General features: G+C 36.6%; 4 protein-coding genes across 5 annotated transcripts in view; 3 read left to right on the top strand and 1 right to left on the bottom strand.

Moving 5' to 3' along the window:
* The window catches only part of ndst1b (N-deacetylase/N-sulfotransferase (heparan glucosaminyl) 1b), a 111,034-nt gene extending 107,846 nt beyond the window's left edge, over positions 1–3,188 (top strand). For both annotated transcript variants that reach the window (XM_073824287.1, XM_073824288.1), the window contains exon 16: positions 447–3,188. In XM_073824287.1, coding sequence (XP_073680388.1) covers positions 447–566 — 120 coding nt within the window. In that variant the 3' untranslated portion in view covers positions 567–3,188. The remainder of the gene's footprint in view (positions 1–446) is intronic.
* A 9,272-nt stretch (positions 3,189–12,460) lies between these two features.
* rps14 (ribosomal protein S14) lies at positions 12,461–16,144 on the top strand. The gene is made up of 5 exons (XM_073824632.1): positions 12,461–12,528; positions 13,179–13,329; positions 15,568–15,729; positions 15,862–15,938; positions 16,040–16,144. Exons 2-5 carry the CDS (start codon positions 13,181–13,183, stop codon positions 16,105–16,107), a joined length of 456 nt encoding a protein of 151 aa, XP_073680733.1. The 5' UTR covers positions 12,461–12,528; positions 13,179–13,180; the 3' UTR covers positions 16,108–16,144.
* A 1,517-nt stretch (positions 16,145–17,661) lies between these two features.
* Positions 17,662–20,088, top strand: cd74b (CD74 molecule, major histocompatibility complex, class II invariant chain b). Its single transcript, XM_073824902.1, has 6 exons — positions 17,662–17,837; positions 18,395–18,555; positions 18,673–18,752; positions 18,966–18,993; positions 19,082–19,288; positions 19,620–20,088. The coding sequence occupies exons 1-6, from the start codon at positions 17,758–17,760 to the stop codon at positions 19,661–19,663; spliced, it is 600 nt and encodes a 199-aa protein (XP_073681003.1). The 5' UTR covers positions 17,662–17,757; the 3' UTR covers positions 19,664–20,088.
* Positions 20,089–21,677: 1,589 nt separating this feature from the next.
* Positions 21,678–22,940, bottom strand: part of LOC141293022 (SLC35A4 upstream open reading frame protein) — a 3,514-nt gene continuing 2,251 nt past the window's right edge. The window contains exon 3 of the mRNA XM_073825068.1: positions 21,678–22,346. Coding sequence (XP_073681169.1) covers positions 22,155–22,346 — 192 coding nt within the window. The 3' untranslated portion in view covers positions 21,678–22,154. The remainder of the gene's footprint in view (positions 22,347–22,940) is intronic.

Raw genomic sequence — 22,940 nt, 5'->3', positions numbered from 1 at the left:
CAAAACCACACTTTGCCAGGGGTGTTTCCCAACTTTTGGAGGGCAGTGTAAGCCATTTTAAAAGTAGATGAGTGTGACGCTGATGATGTTTAAATGAAAATTTTATGTTGTAGAAAATTAGTCTTTGGTGTCATTCCCTAGGTAAATTACAAATAAAATGATAAGCAGTTAAAGTCCTACTAGTGAATTTGAACAGTGCTAAAGATTACATTTAACTGTTTTATTAAATTGGTGTTCAAGTGCTTTTAAAAATCTATTTTAAGTGAGCATCAGATAATAGTAAAGTCGCAACTGTCTGCTAAATGTAATGTAATTGTAGTCTAATCTAAATGTAAAAATTGGGAAATTGAATAAATCCTAGACGCCACACATAGCTTGCTCTCACACATAAAATGTTGTGCATTACATATTTGCAGAAAAACTGACCCCATCCTCTTCCTCCACAGTCCCGGAGCTTCCTGAGAGAGTATTACCATGAGCACAACATTGAGCTCTCCAAGCTGCTGTACAAAATGGGCCAGCCGCTGCCTAGCTGGCTTAGAGAGGAGTTGCTCCACAGCAGGTAACCTGAAGAAGGGGGTGGGGACACACTGGTCAGACTCGGACACCCCTCCTTCTGCTCTTGAGGGGACTCGCCCCCTTGTCCACCCCTGTAAGCCACCGGCCACGGTGGTCGGTCAAGTCTCCTCCAGCGGCTTTGTGGACCTTCAGTTCGAAGAAATGAGCTTTTGGAGACAAAGAGGTAGATAAAGATGCGCTTGGGTGCGCTGATGGCTCTATTCCATTTTGGAGAACAGTGATGTGTCCAGGACATAGCCCTGGGGTACACCCGCTACAACCCTTGGCTCGAACATGGGATCACAACGGGAGGCTTCCAGAAGACATTCTACTTGTCTGGTGTGTTGAAGTACCAGGAAGATGTAATGGCAGAACAAATGGACATGCAATATGGGAGAAGAGGGCACGTGTTTCTTTTGACGGAGATGTAGGACATACACAAGTCCGCAACAGATAAATAAGTGCCAGGGTGGTACCTTAAAGTCAGACTTTCTTTGTTTTCTTGGTTAAATATTCTTTTAACACTCATTTCATGTGTTGTGTTGCACAACACAAGGCTGTTCGCCTTGTAGTTTCATTCTTCTGTTTTAAACGGTTTTTATTTCATAGGATATTGAGCCCATTCATTACAGCTGCACCCTCCGGGCTTAAAATGTGACATTTAAAGGTGAAATTTCATTACGATGTATTTATGGCTATTAGTTGCGAATCCACAGGACAGCTTAATAATGCGTGATAAATTGTGGTACTAAAACACAGATAAGCTACATCCATAATCAATGTGACTGTAAATATGAAACTGTAAAAAAGCTGGGTATGTTTTTGGCCCGTTATATGTGCAGTAACTGCCTTAATGCAACTTTATCAAGCCAATTACGGATAATTCACTAAAGTATACAAGCTGATGTGTTTTGACAGGTCTCAAGGGGCTGATCTTTTAATCTTAATTCGAATGATGAATGTCGAGAACTGGACCCATGTGTTATTTTGGCATTATATCACAAATCTCACTGGAGCGTTAAGTAAGGGTATTGCAGTTTTAATAGTGATTCATAAAAACCTGCCCGCCAATGATCTTTTATCACCATTTTTATCTTGTTTTAATGAATGTTTTACCCTTTTTCTTTTTCAGTTTTAATGTGTTTAGCATATCACAACATCTAATCACTTTTCATTCAGGGTTGTCATCAGAATGTGTCCAGGAATGTATTGCCTCTACCAAGAGACCATTTTAAAAGGCCATTTTATATGACTTGTGTTCTGTGGGAACTGTTGACTGCTACTGAACCGTATGAATTACACCCATGAATGTAAGCAAGGATGCTATATAATAGACACGATGCCTTTTCAGGTGGCAGACAGGGCGATCCACGGAAAGCTCCACAAAGCCCCTTAACCTAGTCACTGGGGCTGAATTAAACCACTGCGCTAATGGACTTCATTTCTCTTGCTGCTGAAATGAGAAGTCATTAAACGAACCCAAATCTCATTTTATGTATAACTTAAAATAATTGGATTTAATTTTGTTCCCTTCTGTTTTTCATTCGTTTTTGAAAGGTTTTTGTGCATTTTCTTCCATACTTCCATGCACAATTACATCGTCAGACTAACTTCACGCAGCGTATATCCCTCAAACAGCTGTGTGCCTCTATAGTCATTTGGCTTTTCGATTCAGGTGCACGCTTGTGAGTTCCAGAAGAAAAAAGGCGCCAAAAAGTACAAATTGAACTATGGTTGATGATCAATTACCCCTGCTATTCCCTACTACAGGATGGACACTTGGGAAGGGGTTTGGCAATATTACAGATGGAGAACTGACAGTATCTCAGAGCGTTTATTTTCTTAGACAGATTTTATTTGTAAAAATTGTACAACCCTTAATTTTCTTCATTGACCTCGAAGTATGATGCTTGAGAAGCACAATGTTTGTGTTGTTGACCAAGGAGTGGAAAAGCGTACAACGCATATCTTGTGTGCAAGGATGTCACTTCACGCAAAGATTTTGCACCAGTCCACAGGAAGACTTTTGGGTCCACAGAGCATTTTGTATTACCAGTAACTTTTACAGATAGTTTTACTTGGTTTTGGTTCAAATGTAAGTAGTTTACAACTGTCTGCGGTACAGAACCATGCACCTTACATGCTGCTCTCGGATTCGTCATAATCACACACGTTCTTCTTTTTCTTTATCATTGTTTAGTATTCCTGCTCCCAAGCCGACAACTGACATCTAATAATGCAATATCGTGTTTCCTGGTAAAATGGGAAGTTTTGCACCAAGCACAAAATTATGTTTAAATAAAATTTGTCGCAGTGTACAGAACCCATTTATTTTGAGTGAATGGAAAAGAGAGAGATTATAAAATATGAATGAACTAGTTATGAATTTTTTTTTTTATATATATACATCAAACACACTCACAGACATGCAGAGAGTCCCCATGACTTTCACACTGCCAATATTGTGCTTTCTGTATCATAATGTAGGGTATGAATAGATAGAATAAAATAACTGTAAGGAAATAATCATCTGGACTGTACAATCAAACCTACCGTTGTTAATATTTTTTATTGTTGGTAGCCAATATTTTTGTGATTAATTTGCAAATAAAGAAACCACTGTCTTTTTAGCTCTTTGTCTTTATTAAGTACAAATGTTCATTGAGTAAATACACACACACACACACATACAGTTGTAATCGAAATTATTCAACCTCCCCAGGGACTACAGTGCTTTACAAATACAAGCTTTTCTGAAGATCCAGGACTTTTGTAAATTGCATCTGTAACAGTTTACTGGCATATTAAAAGTGATCATGTCAATATATAATGTAATCTTTTTGAGTTATAGGATAATAACACAGCTATGTCATAATTATTCAACCCCTATACAACATTGCTGTTTTAGTCACTTATTTGTATGGTGGGGAACAAAATTGTCTTAAACACAAATAAACATTTAGAAACTCTTAGAAAACAGAATTAGCTTGAGCTGTTACACATACATACAGTTAGCCAATGCATGTGCTGGAGTTTGAGTGGCTAATATGACAAAGTCAACAAAGCTCTCACAAAAGCTATACAGAGAAGCTATAGAGAAGAAATAATTGTATTACTTCGAAAGTCTAAGGCTATATGAAGATTTTCTAAGACATTCAAAGTTCCTAGAGACACAGCTGGTCACCTTATTCCTTAGCTAAAATGTGTTGCACCAGAAAACTTTTGAGGGTGTTGAACAAAAAAACACAATATTATAAAATGTTTGATCAGAAAAACTGAGGAAAAACCTGCAATGTACAGCCAAAGACTTGCAAGATGATAGGAGGAAAAACATTTCAATGCAGAGTATGAGTATAAGATGAACACAAGACAAGGCTTTCATGTTGGAGCATCTTCACGAATGCCACTCTTGACCAAGAAGAACATAAAACGCTGACTTGATCGTGCTAAAATTCAGATAGAAATTTAGATAGACCTGTGGAGTTCTGAAAGAATGTTTAATGGAGTGATGTGACCAAACTGGAACTTTTTGGACCTATTGATCAGCGGTATGTCTGGTGCAAAAAAGGCAAAGCTTTTGAGCAGAAGAACACCATCTTCATTGTCAAACATGGAGGTGGGCTAGTCCTGTTATGGGGTTGTTTTACTGTAGAAGGAAATGGAAATAATTACTGTATGAAGGACATCATGGAGTCTTTGAAGTATCAGGCCATTTTGACAAGAATTCTGATGCCTTTGGTGCAGAGACTGAAGCTGATGATCAATTGGACTTTCTTGCAGGACAATCATCGCAAAGCGTAAATCCAAATCTACTTATGCTTGGTTCAGGGATCAGTCATCGAATGTTCTTGAGTGGCCTGTTCAGTCTCCAGATTTAATTCTTATTGAAAATATTTGGTTGAATCGAAGAAAGCAGTGGTAAAGTGAAAACCCAAGATTATCAGTGATCTGAAAGCTTTTTCAAGCGAGGAATGGGCCAAGATTGCAGTAGAGAGGTAACAGAAACCTCTAAGCACTTCCAATTTGTGACAGGCCACATTATCCCGCTGAAAGAGGCCACAGCCACCATGGAATACCGTTCCCATGAAAGGGTGTACATGGTCTGCAACAATGCTTAGGTATGTGGTACGTGTCAAAGTAACATCAACATGGATGGCAGCACCCATGATTTCCTAGCAGAGCATTGCCTCTGCTGGTTTGCATCCTGGTGCCATGTGTTCCCCAGGTAAGCGACGCACAGGCACCCGGCCATCCATGTGATGTAAAAGAAAACATGATTCATCAGACCAGGCCACCTTTTTCCATTGCTCCGTGGTCCAATTCTGATGCTCGCATGCCCACTGTTTCAGTGCAATGCACTGTGTATTCTGACACCTTTCCTTTAGAACCAGCTATAACTTCTTGAGCAATTAGAGCTACGTAGCTTGTCTGTTGGATTTGACTACACAGGCCTTGACCGCCCATGATACTGTCACCAGTTTACCACTGTTCCTTCCTTGAACCACTTTTGATAGCTACTGACCACTGCAGACCAGGAACACCCCAAAAGAGCTGCATTTTTGGAGATGCTCGCCTGTCGCCCAGCCATCACAATTTGGCCAATGTCAAATTCGCTCAATCCTTATGCCTGCCAATTTGTCCTGCTTCTAACACAACTTTGAAGACAAAATGTCACTTGCTGTCTTGGTGACAGGTGCTGTGATGAAGAGATAATCAGTGTTATTCACTTCATCTGTCAGTGATCATAATGTTATGCTTTATTAGTGTGTCTATATATACATACTGTGCATGTATAATTGACATTTGACCTTTTAATTTATGGTTTAGTCATTGCAGTACAAAAATGGAGTGAAGTGAAATGTTATCTAAGGAAAGCGACCAATTATGACTAATAACTTTTTATGAAAAATGATAATTGTGATTATCACCACTTTTCATAAGCTGCTCAAATCGCATCTAAGATGATAAATCTTTAACCATTTAATTTGTATGAAAGATTGCATGAAATTACTGGCACCCTTGGTAAATATGAGCCAATGGGACTGTGGAAAATAAATCTGCATTGTTTATCATTTTGATTTTTCATTCAGAAGTAAGAAGTAAAACTGTTGAAAATGGGGAGAAACTCACATTATAAAATGTTTTTCTCCAGTGCATGTTGGCCACAATTATTGGCACCCCTAGAAATTCCTATGAGTAAAAGAATCACTTAAGTATATTTACATTAATATTAAAAATTTTTAGCACACCAGCGGCCTGTAGCACAAAGCTGGTTTTGGTTTTTACCCAGGTAAGTTTGTTTAGTTTGAGCAAACTCTGAGTTTTGTAGGCTCAAGAAGGTGGATTGGTTTTCAGCAGGTTTTGTCACCATAGTAACTTACACTACACAGCTACCCTGCTCCGGAGCAGGTTTTATTTTGGTTTTCAGCAGGTTTTGTCACCATAGTAACTTACACTACACAGCTACCCTGCTCCGGAGCAGGTTTTATTTTGGTTTTCAGCAGGTTTTGTCACCATAGTAACTTACACTACACAGCTACCCTGCTCCGGAGCAGGTTTTATTTTGGGTTAGAGATGGCAAACCCAAACTGGACTAATCAGCTGTGAGCAAAGTGACATATATCAGATGCAATGTAGCCACTCCCTTGTATCTCTAGCTCCAAATTAAAGCAGTTTACAGTCAAAGAATTTTAGAAATAAAATTGTCCCGACTTTTGCTTGTTTTTTTTTTTTACATTTATATTATATTAATTGTAATTGATATTGAAATGCATATAACATATTCATATACACTGCTGCTCAAAAGTTTGGGATCAGTAAGCTGTTTTTTAAAGAAGCATCTTATGCTCATCAAGGCAGCATTTATTTGAAAATAAAAATACAGAAACAAACAGTAATATTGCAAAATGTTATTACAATATAATTGTATCTACTTCTTTTTAATATACTTTAAAATATAATTTATTCCTATGATACAAAGCTGAATTTTCATCAGCTGTTACTCCAGTCTTAAGTGTCACATGATTCTTCAGATTCTTCAATTTTTTGGGATTTTTTTTTTTCAGGATTGTTTGATAAATAAGTTAAAAAGAACTGCATTTATTCAAAATATAAATCTTTTCTATAACGATGTAAATCTATGCTATCACTTTTTATTAATTTAACACATCCTTGGTGAATAAAAGTATTAATTTCTTTCAAAAAATTGAACTTTTGAACAGTAGTGTATATTGTTAGAAAACCTTTCTATGTTAAATAAATGCTGTTCTTTTTAACCTTTTATCGATCAAAGAATCCAGACACCACGTGACACTTAAAACTGGAGTACTGGAGTAACAGCTGATGAAAATTCAGATTTGCATCACAGGAATAAATTATATTTTAAAGTGTATTAAAATACAAAACATCATTTTATATTGTAAAAACATTTTGCAATATTACAGGGTTTTTTCTGTATTTTTAATCAAATAAATGCAGCCTTGATAAGCATAAGTGTCGTCTTTAAAAAAAAAACATTACAAGTCTCGACATCTCTTAATCTTTAGCAGAAAGCACTTTCAGGTGCACGCGCTCAAGAGTTAAATCACAAACTCTGAGTTGATAGAGAACATTTATATCGTGCTTTGTGAACCTGAACTAAACCAGGTTGGCTTTATTGGGTTTTGTCAACTCAGAACTTACTCTGCAACTCTGAGTTTGTTCATCTCGCTTTGTGCTACAGGCCACAGGGTGACTAGGAGCATGAAACTGTCCAGCGACGACTTTCTGTTCCACAGGATTTTAAATATAAAGGAACACAAAGGCCAAATTTCCATCAGCCATGACAAGGAGTAAACCCAAAAAATAAGTTAGTTGAGCTACACAAAATAGGTGTCTGTAAGAAAATAGCTAAAGCACTGAAAATCCCCATTTACACCTAAAGGGCAATAATTAATAATTAAGAAGTTCCAATCAACTAAAGATGGAAAAAGACATGTGTCTGTATTGTCCAGATGTGTGATTGAGGAGAAGGATTGCAGTCGTCCTGTCCCCTGTGCAGAAAAACACCCCCAGTGCATGATGCTTCCAGCCCCATGCTTCACTGTAGGTATGGTATTATTGGGATGGTATGGTATTCTTCTTCCTCCAAACACAGCGAATGGAGTTAAAGGGAAACTTTCGCCAAAATGCAATCTGGGGTGTTTTTTGGATTGTACACGAGTCAAACTTTCATCTAAAAACATAATTACGATGAAAGAGCCACTTTTAAGATTGACCGTGTTTTCGTTTTCTGGTCAAATGGCTGGTGAATGGGAGTGCTAGGGGCACTACTTTGAGCAAAATAAACATTAATATTTTACACTTACACTGTTTGGGTTTCCGCTCGCAGCCATCTTGCCAGTCAAGAAGTGTCGATCTCCGAATGCTTCTTATACGAGGCTCTTTTTACAACTAGAAGGTTAATATTGTTTTTCACTTGCGACAAAACAACGAATTAGCCGTGCATTTATATGGAAATATGCTTTAGGAGCTATCCATCTTTACTCTCCTCACTATTACGTCGCATTCGGAGATCGACACTTCTTGACTGGCAAGATGGCTGTGAGCGGAAACCCAAACAGTGTAAGTGAGTTGTTCAAAACCTTTCTTTTTAGTAAACTCTGTGTACACAAACAATGTTTTCAATGCTCGAGTTCATGTGTAGAGACCCAGGCGATACTTCGAGCAAAGTGTCATGGTGTGTCGAGCCTTCTTAGTGTTGTAAAAATATCGATTTTGATGTGCTCAAAGTAGTGCCCCTAGCACTCCCATTACCGGCAATTTGACCAGAAAACGAAATCACGTTCAATCTTAAAAGTGGCTCTTTCGTCGTAATTATGCTTTTAGATTAAAGTTTGACTCGTTTACAATTCAAACAACACCCCAGATTGCATTTTGGCGGAAGTTTCCCTTTAAGACCAAAAAGTTATATTTTGGTCTCATCTGACCACAGAACTTTCTCCCATGACTTCTCTGGATCATCCAGATGATCCCTGGCAAACTTCAGACGGGCCTGGACATGGGCTGACTTAAGCAGGGGAACCTTCCGTGCGATGCAAGATTTTAAACCATGAGTTCTTAGTGTATTACTGATAGTAGCCTTGAAAACGATGGTCCTAGCTCTCTTCATGGCATTGCACAACTCCTCCTGTGTTGTTCTGGTCTGATTCTTCACCATTCTTATCATCATTGATACCCCACGAGGAGAGATCTTCCGTGGGGCCCCAGTCCGAGGGACATTGACAGTCATCATTAGCCTCTTCCATTTTCTGACAATCGCTCCAACAGTTGTTCTTTTTTCACCAAGCTGCTTGGCAATTGCCCCGTAGCCCTTTCCAGCTTTGTGAAGGTCTACAATTTTGTCTCCTGTGTCTTTTGACAGCTCTTTGGTTTTGCCCATGTTTCTACTTAGACTTTGGCTGATTGTGGGGTGCACAGGTGTCTTTATGACAGCAAATGACCTCAGACAGGTGCTACTAATTTAGAATTATGAGCAGAGTGTAGCTGGACTATTTAAAAGCAAAATAACAGGGGCCTCATGTATCAACGCTGCGTACGCACAAAAACTTTGCTTACGCCCGGGTCCGGACATAGGCATGGGCAAGGTGGGGCAATGCCCCCCTAAATGCTGTGACTGCCCCCCCAAATGTGAAGGCATGCAAAATTCAGAATTTCATAATTTAAACTAAAATGGTCAGAGCACTCTCTGCTCTCTTTCAAACTAGCTACTGATTGGTAGATGCGTAGGGAGGGAGTGGCTACTCGCTTCACTTGCTTGCTCATCTCACTCTCTTGCTCGTCTCACTCGCTCACAGTCACGGCACGGCAGAGCTCAAAACTCAGACATCATGCATGTAATGGCAAAATGATTGTTTCGTTTCGTTTCGTTTTTTTTTTTATTAAGTTAATTTAGAAAAACATTTAGAGCATATTTTTGTTCGTTCAATATAAGATTTTTTTTTTTTTTTTTTTTAAGTAACGACCAAGCAGCTAGCGACAGACAGCGAGTTGATCATAGCCTGTGTTTGATCAGTTTTGCCTTCTCAAATCATCACGACTTGCTTACAATAAATCTATAGGCCTAAAAGAGTTCAGGTATAAAACAATGTTGATTTCAACATTAAACTAATATAAAAGTGTAAAATAAACGCTAAAACGCTTGTGTTTTCTGAGTCAGTGTCTCGTAAGGATGAAGTTGCCGTTTTCAACGTTTCAAGCACCGTTTGCAAAGTTTTGTTGATATTGTGATATTGTATTGTTGTTATTTACTCTTATCTTTATGAGCAAAAATGACGGAATATTTTAAATTGTTTCCACTGCAAAAATGCAAGTGATTGCGCTGGCACCTACTTGTCCTACAAAGCGGCTCTCTGCACAAAGGATTACATATGTGCCTAATACCGCACATTTATATTATTTTAACGTTGAAATGAACGTTGTTTTATACTCTTTTAGGCCTAGATCTATATTTATTTTAGGCAAGTCGTGATTATCTGAGGAGGCAAAATTGATCAAACATCAACTCATTGTCTGCCGCTGGCCGCTTGGTCGTTACTTGGTCGTTTAAAAATCAAAAATTTATATTTAACTAATTAAAAATGCTCCAAACGTTTTTTCTTAATTAACTTAATTAACCTGTAAATTATTTGTTTTGTATTGATTTTTACCTTTTTCTCTCCAAACTCTATCGTTTTTTTACAAAATTCAGGCAATTTTTATATTGTTATCGCTTTCGTTTCCTGTTTTTTTATTTTGCGTAAATAAATAGCGTAAGGTGGAGAAGCACCATGTGTCTAATGACCAGCAGCTCCATGAAGAGTGGAAGAGGATCCCAGAATTCCTTGCCCAGAATGATTAAGGCAGTGCCAGATAACAATGGTGCTAACACAATAATATTGACACATTGGACAAGTTCACCTATGGTGTACTCACTTTTGTTACCAGCTATTTGTATGTTGAGTAATTTTCAGGGGACAATAAATCTATACTGCTATACATTGTGCACATTGACTAATCTAAAATATACCCAAATTTCATTTCTATAGTATTGTCCTAAAATAGTTGCTGAAATGTGAGGGGTGTACTCACTTTTGTGACATATGGTATATACTCTAAACATACTGATCTTTAATGTTGTAGGCCTATTTTTCTGCCAAAAGATAAAAAGCTAAAGCTGACTGCCTCTGTTAGAAATCTTATAATGGGCCGTGGTTGGATCTTCCATCAGGAAAATGATTCAAAAAAAAAAAAAATCAACACAAAAATGTGTCACTGAGCACAAAATGAAGCTCTGCCATGGCATTTCCTGGTTCCATGACCTGACCCATAGAAAATGAGTGGGGTGAACTGAAGAAGCACCAACATGGAGCCGAGAACCTGAAGCATCTGGAGAGATTCTGTATAAAGGAATGTCTCTAATCTCTTTTCAGGTGTTCTCCAAACTCCTCAGGCATTATAGAAGAAAACTCAGAGTTGTTAACTTGGAAAAAACAATGTTGAAATAATTGGGTGCCCATAATTGTACGTGAACTAAAGAAAAACATTTATGGTAAGACAAACCTTTTATGTTGAGGGTAAGGTTAAGAAATATGGATGGAATTTTTCTAGCACAGCAAATTTTAACCCACATTTTTAAAAGAAGCTTTTTTCCATACGGATTAGCAGCCTTACAGCTGATCCTTGTCCTATGAAACATTGGAGTGTCAGTGGTTGGTTTGATATTTATAACAAACATAAACTACAGCTGCATCTCAATCTGTCAGCGACAGGGCATCTGTGAGCATGGCTTGCATCCACATCACACACTCATCAAAGCTGAGTGCATATTGGCCAGAGCCGTACACTCCATCATTCTGACACTGCCAATGAGCCGCTACATTAACCACAGACTGTTCATTTACATTTGGAACACTCTTAGTATAGCCACAGTATATATGGCCCGTGTGGTTTGTTTTAGTACATGAACAAGCAATATAGAGGCATATACTGTCCTAAAAGGCATTTGTCATTTTAATGAAGTCTGTTGTTATTGACGTATAAGCAACACTGATAAATGTCAAAAGACAGTGTAGCCTATGGATGGTGAAATTGTTCAGTTGTTATATTTTAACACTCTTGATATTCCTAGAAGGGTCATAAAAAAAAATTAAAAAAAAATAAAAACAGCATAATATTTGATAAATTATATACATACTAAGGAAAGACAAGTAGGAAAACTAAAATGAAGAAAATCACATTAACCCCGAAAATAATTAGCAAACAAGGTAGGTTTTTGCACACATATACTATAATAAATGTAATATATAGCAAATGTCATTGTAAATGCAATAGCAGTAATTCTTATTCTACAGATTTAAATATTATATTATAATATTATTATAATATTTAAATCTGTAGAATAAGAGTTTTTTTTTACCCCTTAACAACATCACATAAACCATGAAAATAATTAGCAAACAAGATATGTTTAAAAACTGTAATTGCAATAGCAGTAACTCTTACTCTACAAATTGAAATATTTTGTTCTTATTACATTTTCTTTTAAAATATTATTATTATTAATTGCAGGTGTAATAAAGCCGTGTTTTTATCTACGGCGTTGCATGTGGAAACTGTTCAGATTTGATTATAACCGATTTGTTACAGTACAAAATTACCCATTTTCACCGGACAAATCAAGGAATTAAAACAGTAAATTAGGACAAAAGTGACTTAATGACTTAAGTATATAACTTGAAGAAATTATGCTATGTATATACTGTGTATATGTAGAACAACACTGTACATATTAAACACAAACGAGTGGGAAATAAAGTAAAAGTACACACACGTTCAGGGGACTTTTGTTATTTGTGCACACACTATCACTTCCGCTTGTGGAAGTTGAACTTTCAACCCGGCAGCGATTTTTCCTTCCTTTCCTGTTTCGGCCTCGATCAGAGATACACATAGGTAAGGTAACATAGTTTCAATCCACCCAAATCCTACATTTATTAAAAGTGTTGCATACAAAATTCAACTTCGGTAACGTTCCATAACACCTCACGCATAAGTAGAATGTAATATTACTCACATAAATGGTGATAAATGCAGTATTTTAGTCGGATAATCAGTGTTGCTCTAACGGGGGTCCTGCTCCATATTGGTCTCGCTAGCATAGCTGCATGAGGTGCTATAGTTATCTGTATTCGGAGCACAAAACGCTTTACTGCTTTATAATTTGTGTGAGAAATGTGGGCAGTTTGTCGTCCAAATCGATAAATGTCTTAGTTTTAAAACTTCCCTTAACGTTTCATGCCTGAACGTGAGCTTATTGACAGTGTAGGTTTGTAAGCGCACGTTTGGCGTCTAACGGAATATTATCGAGGAATCCTTGGGCTTTTCTGGATGTTTTTCTTATTTCGTTATTATTGTTTGCCCGCGGTTGACATTGAATTAAGTCTTTTAAACGCTCAGTAGCACACCAGCAGGTTTGCAAGATGCTAGTCCTTGTTGTAAAGCTGTGAACACTGTTTTACTTGATTTCTTAGGTTTTAGGATTAATTACAAGATCAAGGTGGTTTTTGAAGCTGACCCAACTGTTGAATGTTGATGTTTTTCAGCAATGGCACCTCGCAAGGGTAAGGAAAAGAAGGAAGAGCAGGTCATCAGCCTGGGACCTCAGGTTGCCGAAGGCGAGAATGTGTTTGGAGTCTGTCACATCTTCGCATCCTTCAACGACACCTTTGTGCACGTCACTGACCTTTCTGGCAAGTAAGTATTCCAAGAATATGGAAGAGAATCTGTATGCACATGGTACGTTCAAGTACCAGCAAAACAAATGAAGTGAGATTTTGAATTGCACTTGAAGTGTCTCATTCCACATTCAATTCAGTTATGCTCAAACTCAATTTTTCCTCACCTGGAATTTACTGTATTCCTCTGAGCATTTATAGTACTTCAGTTGATATGGTTACCCTGTCATTCCAAACCTGTATGATGCTTTTTTTTTTCACCAAAAATATACTTTTATACGACAGTTGTTTGCTTGGGGGCAGCCGTGGCCTAATGGTTAAAGAGTCGGACTTGTAACCCAAAGGTTGCAGGTTCGAGTCTCAGGTCCGGCAGGGATTGTAGGTGGGGGGAGTGAATGTACAGCACCCTCTCCACCCTCAATACCACGACTGAGGTGAGTCCCTTGAGCAAGGCACCGATCCCCCAACTGCTCCCCGGGCGCCGCAGCAATGGCTGCCCACTGCTCCGGGTGTGTGTGTGTGTGTGTTCACTACTGTGTGTGTGCACTTGGATGGGTTAAATGCAGAGCACAAATTCATTTCCTTCCTATGAAAGTGAATGTATACGGCAACTGTCAAGTAGTTTGTACTTTATGTACTGATCCCCAACTTTTTCACTGTACTTAGGATGTTTTTCCCATGTATTTATCCCATAGTGCCTTTTAAAAAAATCATTGTGCAAAATTTTGATTTGGAGGACACAATTATTTAAAATCTGGCAAAGATATGACTGTGTAAACGGATCCTTTCTTATTAAGCAGTGATATAATCAAATTAAAAATTAATAAACAACTGTTGATTTAAGGTTTTGACTATGTAAATATCAATAATATATTTTGCTTTTATTAAAAAAGTATATACAAATTGAGTTAGAGACTGTCATTTGTAGTGCTTCATGGGCTTCAAATGTATACACACACTAGTCAAAAGCTTTTGGACAGTAAGATTTTGAACTTTTTTTTTTAAGTCTTTTCTGCTCACCAAGCCTGCATTTATTTGAGCCAAAAATACAGCAAAAGTAGTAATATTGTGAATTTGTTTATTTTACTGTTTGAAAACGGCTTTCTATTTGAAAGTCTGTTTCAAACCTCAATATTTAAAACAGTTGAGTACATAATTTTTTTTCAGGATTCTTTGATGAATGAGAAGATCCAAAGATCAGCTTTTATCTGAAATAAAAAGCTTTTGTAACGTTATACACCATACCATTCAAAAGCTTCAGTAGTCAGTATAATTTTTATAGAAAGTTATAGAAATTGATACTTCTATTAAGCAAGGATGCTTTAAATTGATCAAAAGTGAATAAAGACATTTTATAATATTACAAAATATTTCTATTTTAGATAAATGCTGCTGTTCTGAATTCTATTCATCAAAGAAACATGAAGCTCAATCTGACTCTACTCGGCTGTTTTCAACAATAATGGAGTCATGTGACTGGTGATTTTTAGTAATGCTAAAAAATTCAGCTTTGAAATCACAGAAGTAAATTACATTTCAAAACATAATCAAATTGAGGTTTTTTTTTTTTTTTTTTTTTTTTTTAATGGTAAACCTTTTTCAAAATTTCACTGGTTTTGCTGGACCAAACAAATGCAGGCTTTGTGAACAGAGACATCTTAAACAAAAAAGAAACATTAAATCTTACTGTGCAAAAACTTTTGAATGGTTGTGTATCTGCTACAAGATTAGCTTGTTGTGATTCTCTGGTTGGGGGTGTTTTTTAATGGGTAATCTAGTTTATCCACAGTAATTCCATTAATTCCAACAGTCAGTCCCCTGGAACCTTCCTCTTGCACTTCATTCACCAACAGTTCCTAACCAACCCTTTCTTTGGTTGTCAAATTGGATATGGCTATTAGATGCTTTATCAGGTTTTAATTCAGTAACTTTAGCACGAGACACATAACTAAGAAAATTCTTTGCGTTCTGCAACTTAAATTTTGGTCATTTTCTAAAACAACAAAAAACAACAACAGTGGTTTCTGAAATAGTGCTACATGGCATGCAAGTTGAAATGGCAGTTATTTTCTGGAGTCATTTAATTTGTAAATGCTGCTGCTTTTTTTTTTTTTTTTTTATATATAAAGATGTTGTATAGGTTTGGAACCATGTGAAGTTTACTTTTAATTTTTGGGTAATCAAATTCTTTTCTGGTGATGTTTGCTTTGTCTGGTGGTGGTCATCTGAATTAATTTTCCTTCCTCTTGATCGTCAGAGAAACAATCTGCCGTGTTACTGGTGGAATGAAGGTGAAGGCCGACAGAGACGAGTCCTCTCCTTACGCTGCTATGTTGGCAGCTCAGGATGTGGCTCAGAGGTGCAAGGAGCTGGGAATCACCGCCCTGCACATTAAGCTGAGAGCCACTGGTGGAAACAGGTGAGGCCCTGAATGCACAACACATTTACAGACAAGGACTCAAATGTCATGTTAATGTTTGTAAGTACGAGTTAATGGGAAGAAAGTACATGAGCGTGCATCATTTACTTACTTTTTTCTCCCCCTTTTAAGAACCAAGACACCTGGACCAGGGGCACAGTCCGCCCTGAGGGCTTTGGCTCGTTCCGGCATGAAGATTGGCCGTATCGGTATGTTAGCACTAGCACTGCCATCTAATGGTGTCTTATGTCTATTCAGTGAAAACCTGTTTTCATTAGGAAGTCTCATTTACTTTCATTTTCTTCTACAGAGGACGTCACCCCCATTCCATCGGACAGCACCCGCAGAAAGGGAGGTCGTCGTGGACGTCGTCTGTAAACTATTGGATTTTTTCAGAATAAAACATCAAATAATACTTATGCCTCCTGTCTTCATTGAAATGATTGCAGTGCCAAAAGCTTAGATTCTGGACTGTTTGGTTGCTTCAGCTGACTGCATGTCTAACCGGTTTGATGTATCTGATGCCTTCTGGTTTATTTTAAAACCGAATGAATGCTAGGGGATTACCAAGAAAACATCCTCATTCAAATTATGCCAGAACGATTAATTTCCTCATTGCCAAACTTTAGTGTCTGCACAGGTTGAAATATTGCACAGTAGTGTAGAAGTGTAAAAGAAAAGTGAGAGAACCTAATATGCATTTTGTGAACAGATCAAATACTTGATTACTTTCTTTCATTTATGGTTTTATAACCTAGATTTCACAAGCTGTAATTCACTTGTGGAGCATTTTATTGTGCTTGGAAAAATCTAGAAACAACTGAAAGTGAATACATTGCATTTTAAAGAGGCAGTTCACCCAGAAAATAAAATTGTTTACTCACCCTCAAGTTGTTTCAAACCTGCATAAGTTTAAGGATTTATATATATATATATATATATATATATATATATATATATATATATATATATAATATTGGTTTCCAAACAGTTGGTGGTAGCCATTAACTTCGATAGTAATTGTTTTCCATACAATGGAAGTCGATGGTTACCTAAATGTAAAAAAGTAGCTGTATTTTATCAGTGTTTTTCTTTTACTTCACTACATTCCAAAGCATGTTTTTTTTTTTTTTTTTTTTTTTTACCTTTATGTAAGAACATTAAAAAATGTGTATGTTAGAAATTTTTATATTTACGAAAAGTCAGAAAGTACTACATTTCTAATGTAATTATGTATTAGATTATATTTAATATGAAGCCCTGCAGTAAAAAAAAAAAAAAAAGTACAATATTATGCTTTGGAATGTTGTGAAGTAAAGTTTTCAAAAAAATAAAAAAATAAAGACACTTGAACAGTACTTTAAAAGCAGAGTAAAAATACTTGACTACTGTCCACCTCTGCCGTTTGGTTACCAACTTTATTCAAAACCAATTTTTTTTTTCCTTAATAGAAGAAACTCATGCAGGGTTGCAACAACTGGAGAGTGAGTGGATGACATAATTTTCATTTTTGGGTGAATTCCTTTAATGTGTATTTTAAGTATTAAGTATACAATGTATCATGCTGTTGTATAATTTTATACTGGGGGAAAAGCTACAATACAACTCAGCAAATGTTTCATTATTCCTGCAAAAGTTATCATGGTAAAAACCCTCTTGAGCCTTGTCACGACATTAACAACACAAGTTCTGTGTTTATCATTTTATTAATTACAAAAGGTTTTGTTTTAAAATCGTTTTAGATGTATATTTTAAGAAATATCTCACAAAACGTATTCCCATTTGAATATTTCGCACACAGTAAAGTACACACGGAAACAGTGCATTCAAGTTCACTTTTGTCTGACAACTGATGATGCAGCCCGTCATTAACCAATGAAATAATAAACTCGCTCTGCTCCAGACACTTTCATCCAAGTGTTGCTGCTGAACTCTCAGTTCTCAAATTTTCTTATTAGAGAGCTTACCACTTGACCCACTGTGCAAATTGATTAAATTTGTAGAACTTTTTCGGACTATTAATCAGAAATGTCTACCGACGGAAACGACTCACCACTTCTCAGAGCTCCAAGTGAGCAAACTGCAATCAACATGGGACCTCAGGGACGGTGAGGAAACTTAAAAAAAAAAAAAATAGATAAATCTTATTTAATTCTCCTCAGTTATATATGTTAAAGATAAACTGAATGTGACTGAGTGTTAAGAGCTGTTTTGAGTGATTGCTTCAATAATTAGGCAGAAAAATATATCTATAATACGTATGTACATATTTACTGTCGTCACTGTTAGTGTTTCACTTAAAAACTGAACTAAATTAATAAAAGAAAAAAATCAAAATAATGTATTAGGTGTTATAATGTGTGAAAAATAGATGTTTTTGTATCAGCGCTTCATTTTTGTTTCTGCATTAAACTGCGTATTTGCCTCCATTTTCACTTATCGCACATCATTACTCACATTACATATCTGATTTATAATTCTCTGTACAAATCAAATGACCAGACACTCACATTTTCTTTTTAATAAAATAATAAAATATTTAATACATTTTATTTTAATGTAAACCAATGTTTATTAAACTGTAGAACAGGCTATTTTTTTAGTTATTTATATGCCACCACAGCTTTTCGCTCATTTGAATACACTGATCTGTGTTTCCAAACAGATCTAGCAAACAGATCCTGAAGGTGGCAGGAGTGACTCTGCTGGCTGGCATACTAATCGCAGGTCAGGCCTTCACTGCCTACATGGCATACAACCAGAAGGAGCAGCTCAACACCCTGGAGAGACGCAGCGACCGCCTGCAGGAGATCAGCCGCAAGTCTGGTCAGCGAGCTTCATGGCATACCATTTTGATATCTTTATTTTGTGGGCTTCTCATCATATTACCTAACCCATTATAAGCATAATAATACCTTCTTTCTCCCCTTTTTTTTTGTATAGTCATGCGCGCCCCCATGCAAATGCACCTCCCCATGGCCTCCCTTGCTCTGAAGTATGAGGATGAGCCAGAGGAGAAGAAGGTATAACTCATTTCCTCTCCTCTTGAATGTGTTTTAATGTGGGCTGGCAGCCATTGAGTCAGAAAACTGTTTCTCAAATGGTTTTGCTTTAGAAATGATGAATGTCAAAACAGGAAGCGATAAATGAAATCAAAATTATATATAGAAATATGGAAATCTACAGCCTTCTCATCTGATTCATGCATTTATTTGTCATTATGCTCTATTTTTCAGGATTCCACTTCCTCAAAACCCAAACCAGGTATCAAGATCTTGCCATTTAGAATCAAATTATGTCTTAGCCATTTTGTGTCCTTTGCTCACACATGTATGTATTTTCTGTCCCACAGAGCTCACCCAGTGCCAGAAGGAGGCTACTGGGGAGATCAAGACTCTCCTGCCATCCTTCCGCCCCAAGTGTGACGATAAAGGAGACTATCAGGCCCAGCAATGCTGGGATAAGACTGAATGGTGCTGGTGTGTGGACAAGAATGGTGCAGAGATTCCTAATTCTCTGACCAACAGCAGTACCCCTCAGTGTTCAGGCTTCAATTCTGGTATGAACTGAATATTTGTTTTTTAAATGGCCATGGAAATTATACTGTAGCATACTTGAACTATTCACAATAATTATATAATGTCAAGAGTAGCAAATGTGCTACATCTTCAAAAATAAATAAAATGGAGCTTCTTTTACTGAAAATATCAGTCTCAAAATCGTTCTGATGGTGCACTGACTAAAAAGGCAAATGAATTTTTGCTGTTCAGTTGCTTTAAAGAAATCCAGTATTTAGAAATTATTTTACAGCTGACATGCATATTTCATTTCATCAGTGTTGTTTGATTGTAACTCTAATATAAATTATGTTTCACTGTTCCTTATTTTAGCTGATAAAATGGTGTTGGAGCCTCTGGGGGCAGATGGCCAGTGAACAGGAGGAGTGAGGAGCAGTTAAATCATAAATATCTTTTTCTGGTATCTTGAACTTTAACAGTTGTACTTTCACATTTACTTTAGATAAATGGCTTGGTTCGAGGTGAACATCTTCAGTCAGTTGATTCAGATATTTTGCTGTCACGATAGCAGTAATCTAACATAGAGATAATTGTGTTTTGTATCGTACTGGTAATTATTACAGACTTTAGTAGATTAACTTCAACAGTGTTGACTTTTATTGTAAAACTTCACTTGGTAATATTGTACGACTGCTTTTTTTCCTTTTCTTTTTTAACTAACCTTTAATGTACTTTTATTATGAGCGTACTAAGAGAGAGAGAGAAGTAATATATAGAAGGATAGCGGAAATTGGATGATGTATAGCTAACAAAGATGGACAATAAAATTAAGTACTAACTACTTGTGTGCACTGCGTCTGATTTAGACAATTTCCTTTCACTTTAAAGGGGTCATTGGATGCAAAACTCACTTTTACATGTAGTTTGAACATTAATGTGGGTTGGCAGTTTGTGTACACAACCATCCTACAATGATAAAAAAAAATCCACCCAGTGGTATTTTTTTAATCTTTAAAAGTAATATCCCCTTTTTAAAATAAGGTAATTCTCAGCTTCTTGTTGGTGTGATGACACTCCGATAGAGGCCACTCCCACGATAGTTGATTGACATGAGTGCCTTAACCTTAGACCCGCCCTCACCGAGCTGAAACAGTCCAACTCCGATCGCCATTGCGTCAACTCAGGTGCAGGGGAAGACAAGAATGTCTCCGATTGAGTGATTGAGGTGTTCTGTTGTTGGATGTAATAATGAACATAGTCATTTACTCCCAACATCTGAGCCGCTGAAGACGCAGAGTTACTTTCATTTTTAAAAGGAAAGCGCCAATCCAGATCTACATATGTGTCTATGTTTGTGCGAATCCTTCCTGATGCAGCTTCATCCACAGCAGAAATGAGTATAAGGGTTTTTTATGCATCTTTGCAAACAGCCTTTCTTAATTATGTGCTTGTTGGCAAGTTTCGCCGCTAAACGTGGCTAAAGTAAACATTACGGCTCATAATCCCACAGCAGAGAGGGGCGGGGTGAGCAGAGCTAATTTACATTGCTAATTTCCCATGCAATAAAATTAGTTGATTTTTTGCAGAGCTGATTTTGACATGGTAAAAGGGTGTTTTTTTTACACTACTATTGAGAATTCTTAACCAAAGTATATTATAGACTTTTCATTAAGACCCTAAAGAATCATAAGAACTTTTGGAAAATGGGCATCTGATGACAAGTTGTATGGCAAGTCTAAAGGCTAATGTGAATTTGAAAATATAAATTAACCTTTGTATTTATGTCTAGAACAGACACATAGAAATTACACTAAAAGATATAAGAGATTACAACAAGCAAATCTGCATTAAAGAGCAGAAAGACACTAACCAGTTTTCCAGAACGTGTTTAAGGATTTGCCTCTTTTTTCCTCATAAAAATGATTGTCTGAAAAAAAGGCCTTGATAATGGACGAAACGTTATTTTAACCAATAAAGTTTGATCCATTTAAAAGTGAGCGCTGCACCTTTCTCACTGACTTTTAAATTAAAATGACTTCCCATACATTTCTAGACCAAATTTAAGGTTTTATTCATTAAAATACAAAATAAAATAAAATAAAGAATCTCAAAAAACCCATGCAATGTACATAAAAGAACCCATCCAAAAATATATATCATACATTATGGCAATAATATTAGAAGACATGTCAAAGAAAAAAACTTACATATTATTCAAAACTATCTTTTTGAAATCATTCTTTACATAGAAAAAGCATGCATTATGATATTGATTACAATTTAAAACCACACCATTGAGTTCAATACTCCATCTGAAAATTAACTGCATGAAAAGCAGCTTTTATCCTCAAACCAGACTACTTCCTGATTTCTATTTCACTTCCAAAAGCTGACTTCCATTAATGTTTATTACAAGCAGAAGTGGTAGAGTTGAGTGTGGTAAAGTGCAACATTTATTTATCCAAAAGCAAGTACAGCAATCTCTGACATTTGAGAGGTACAGGATTTGTTCCATTGCAAACATTATTTACAGATTGTGTTGTGCCTGATTGTTCACCTATTTTAGTGCAAACCTGTTAAAAAAAACAATTATTGGAAAAAAAATATTTATGTAACAGACAGAACATTAACACTTAAGCACTGATAACAAAGTTTTGGCCATGTGTACCATCTTAAGGAATTTAGGTGTATTGTCCGGCAAAAAATAAGCTGTTGTAACACAGACCTAACTAATTTTAAATAGAAAATAACCTAAAATTGCTAACCTGAGAAGCCTAATTATTTTGAACAGCGAAGTATCAAATACATCCAGTTATACTATGTGGTCTGATGAGTGGCCCCTCAGTTGAGGTACATGTTGAAGTTCCCAAATAAGGCACCATTTCTGAGATGTTACACTGGCTCCCTCTATCTTTTCTTGAAGGAGCTGAAGTAGCTTTTTATGGTCTGCTCAACGTTAGGCACTTGATAGCTCTGAGCAGCATAGAGGCCTGTGCAGGTTCCTACAAGAACTCCCAGGACTGCAGAGGAGCGGAGCTTTGCCACCACATACCCAGCCAAAAAGCCCTTGAGGAAGGGAGAACTGATCAAACTTCCACCCTAAATTGAGGAAGAGGGAAAAAAAAAAGACAGTGAGTAAGAGAGAAACTTCAACACAGAACTTTAAAAAGCTAAATTATCATATGGACCCTTTTGTCATTTACGGGTTTGGAGCACAAATTAAATTTTTTTTTAAATGGAGGGAAAAAAGTAGAGGTACAGCCACTGTACAGAGTGCAACAGTTGGGTTTTAGAAGCAAAAATCCAATTCACTTTCTCTACAGAGGAGCTGATTTTTAAAGTGATCTCATAAACCTTTATAATAAAAACTGTGAGCTACAAGGTTGTTAATCAATAATATACGCTTCATTAAAGGTATACGCATCTGCACAGATTATTTTAACTTATTTTGTTTAACATTGGAGTTTCTAGTGCTAAACATCATTGCCCATAATTCCACAAAGAAATATTCGTAGAAAATCACCAGAAATCAGAACAATAAAGAAACATAAGAATCAGAAAATAAAATAAGCAATTTGCATAAAAAAAACTACATACCCTACACTCCCATGAAGCACTGTGAAAGACATATTTGAGTCTATATAAATACATATTTTGCAATAAGCGTAAAAACATATTGTTGTACATACATAA

This window comes from Garra rufa, chromosome 19, assembly GCF_049309525.1.
Source record: "Garra rufa chromosome 19, GarRuf1.0, whole genome shotgun sequence".
Taxonomy (NCBI): Eukaryota; Metazoa; Chordata; class Actinopteri; order Cypriniformes; family Cyprinidae; genus Garra; species Garra rufa.
This window is presented reverse-complemented; position numbering and strand designations above follow the sequence as displayed.

Coding starts and splice junctions, on each gene's coding strand:
- cd74b (XM_073824902.1), top strand. CDS start 17,758: ATGTCTACCGACGGAAACGACTCACCACTTCTCAGAGCTCCAAGTGAG. Junction 17,838..18,394: donor AACATGGGACCTCAGGGACG/GTGAGGAAACTT, acceptor GTTTCCAAACAG/ATCTAGCAAACAGATCCTGA. Junction 18,994..19,081: donor TTCCTCAAAACCCAAACCAG/GTATCAAGATCT, acceptor TCTGTCCCACAG/AGCTCACCCAGTGCCAGAAG.
- rps14 (XM_073824632.1), top strand. CDS start 13,181: ATGGCACCTCGCAAGGGTAAGGAAAAGAAGGAAGAGCAGGTCATCAGC. Junction 13,330..15,567: donor GTCACTGACCTTTCTGGCAA/GTAAGTATTCCA, acceptor CTTGATCGTCAG/AGAAACAATCTGCCGTGTTA. Junction 15,939..16,039: donor CATGAAGATTGGCCGTATCG/GTATGTTAGCAC, acceptor TTTCTTCTACAG/AGGACGTCACCCCCATTCCA.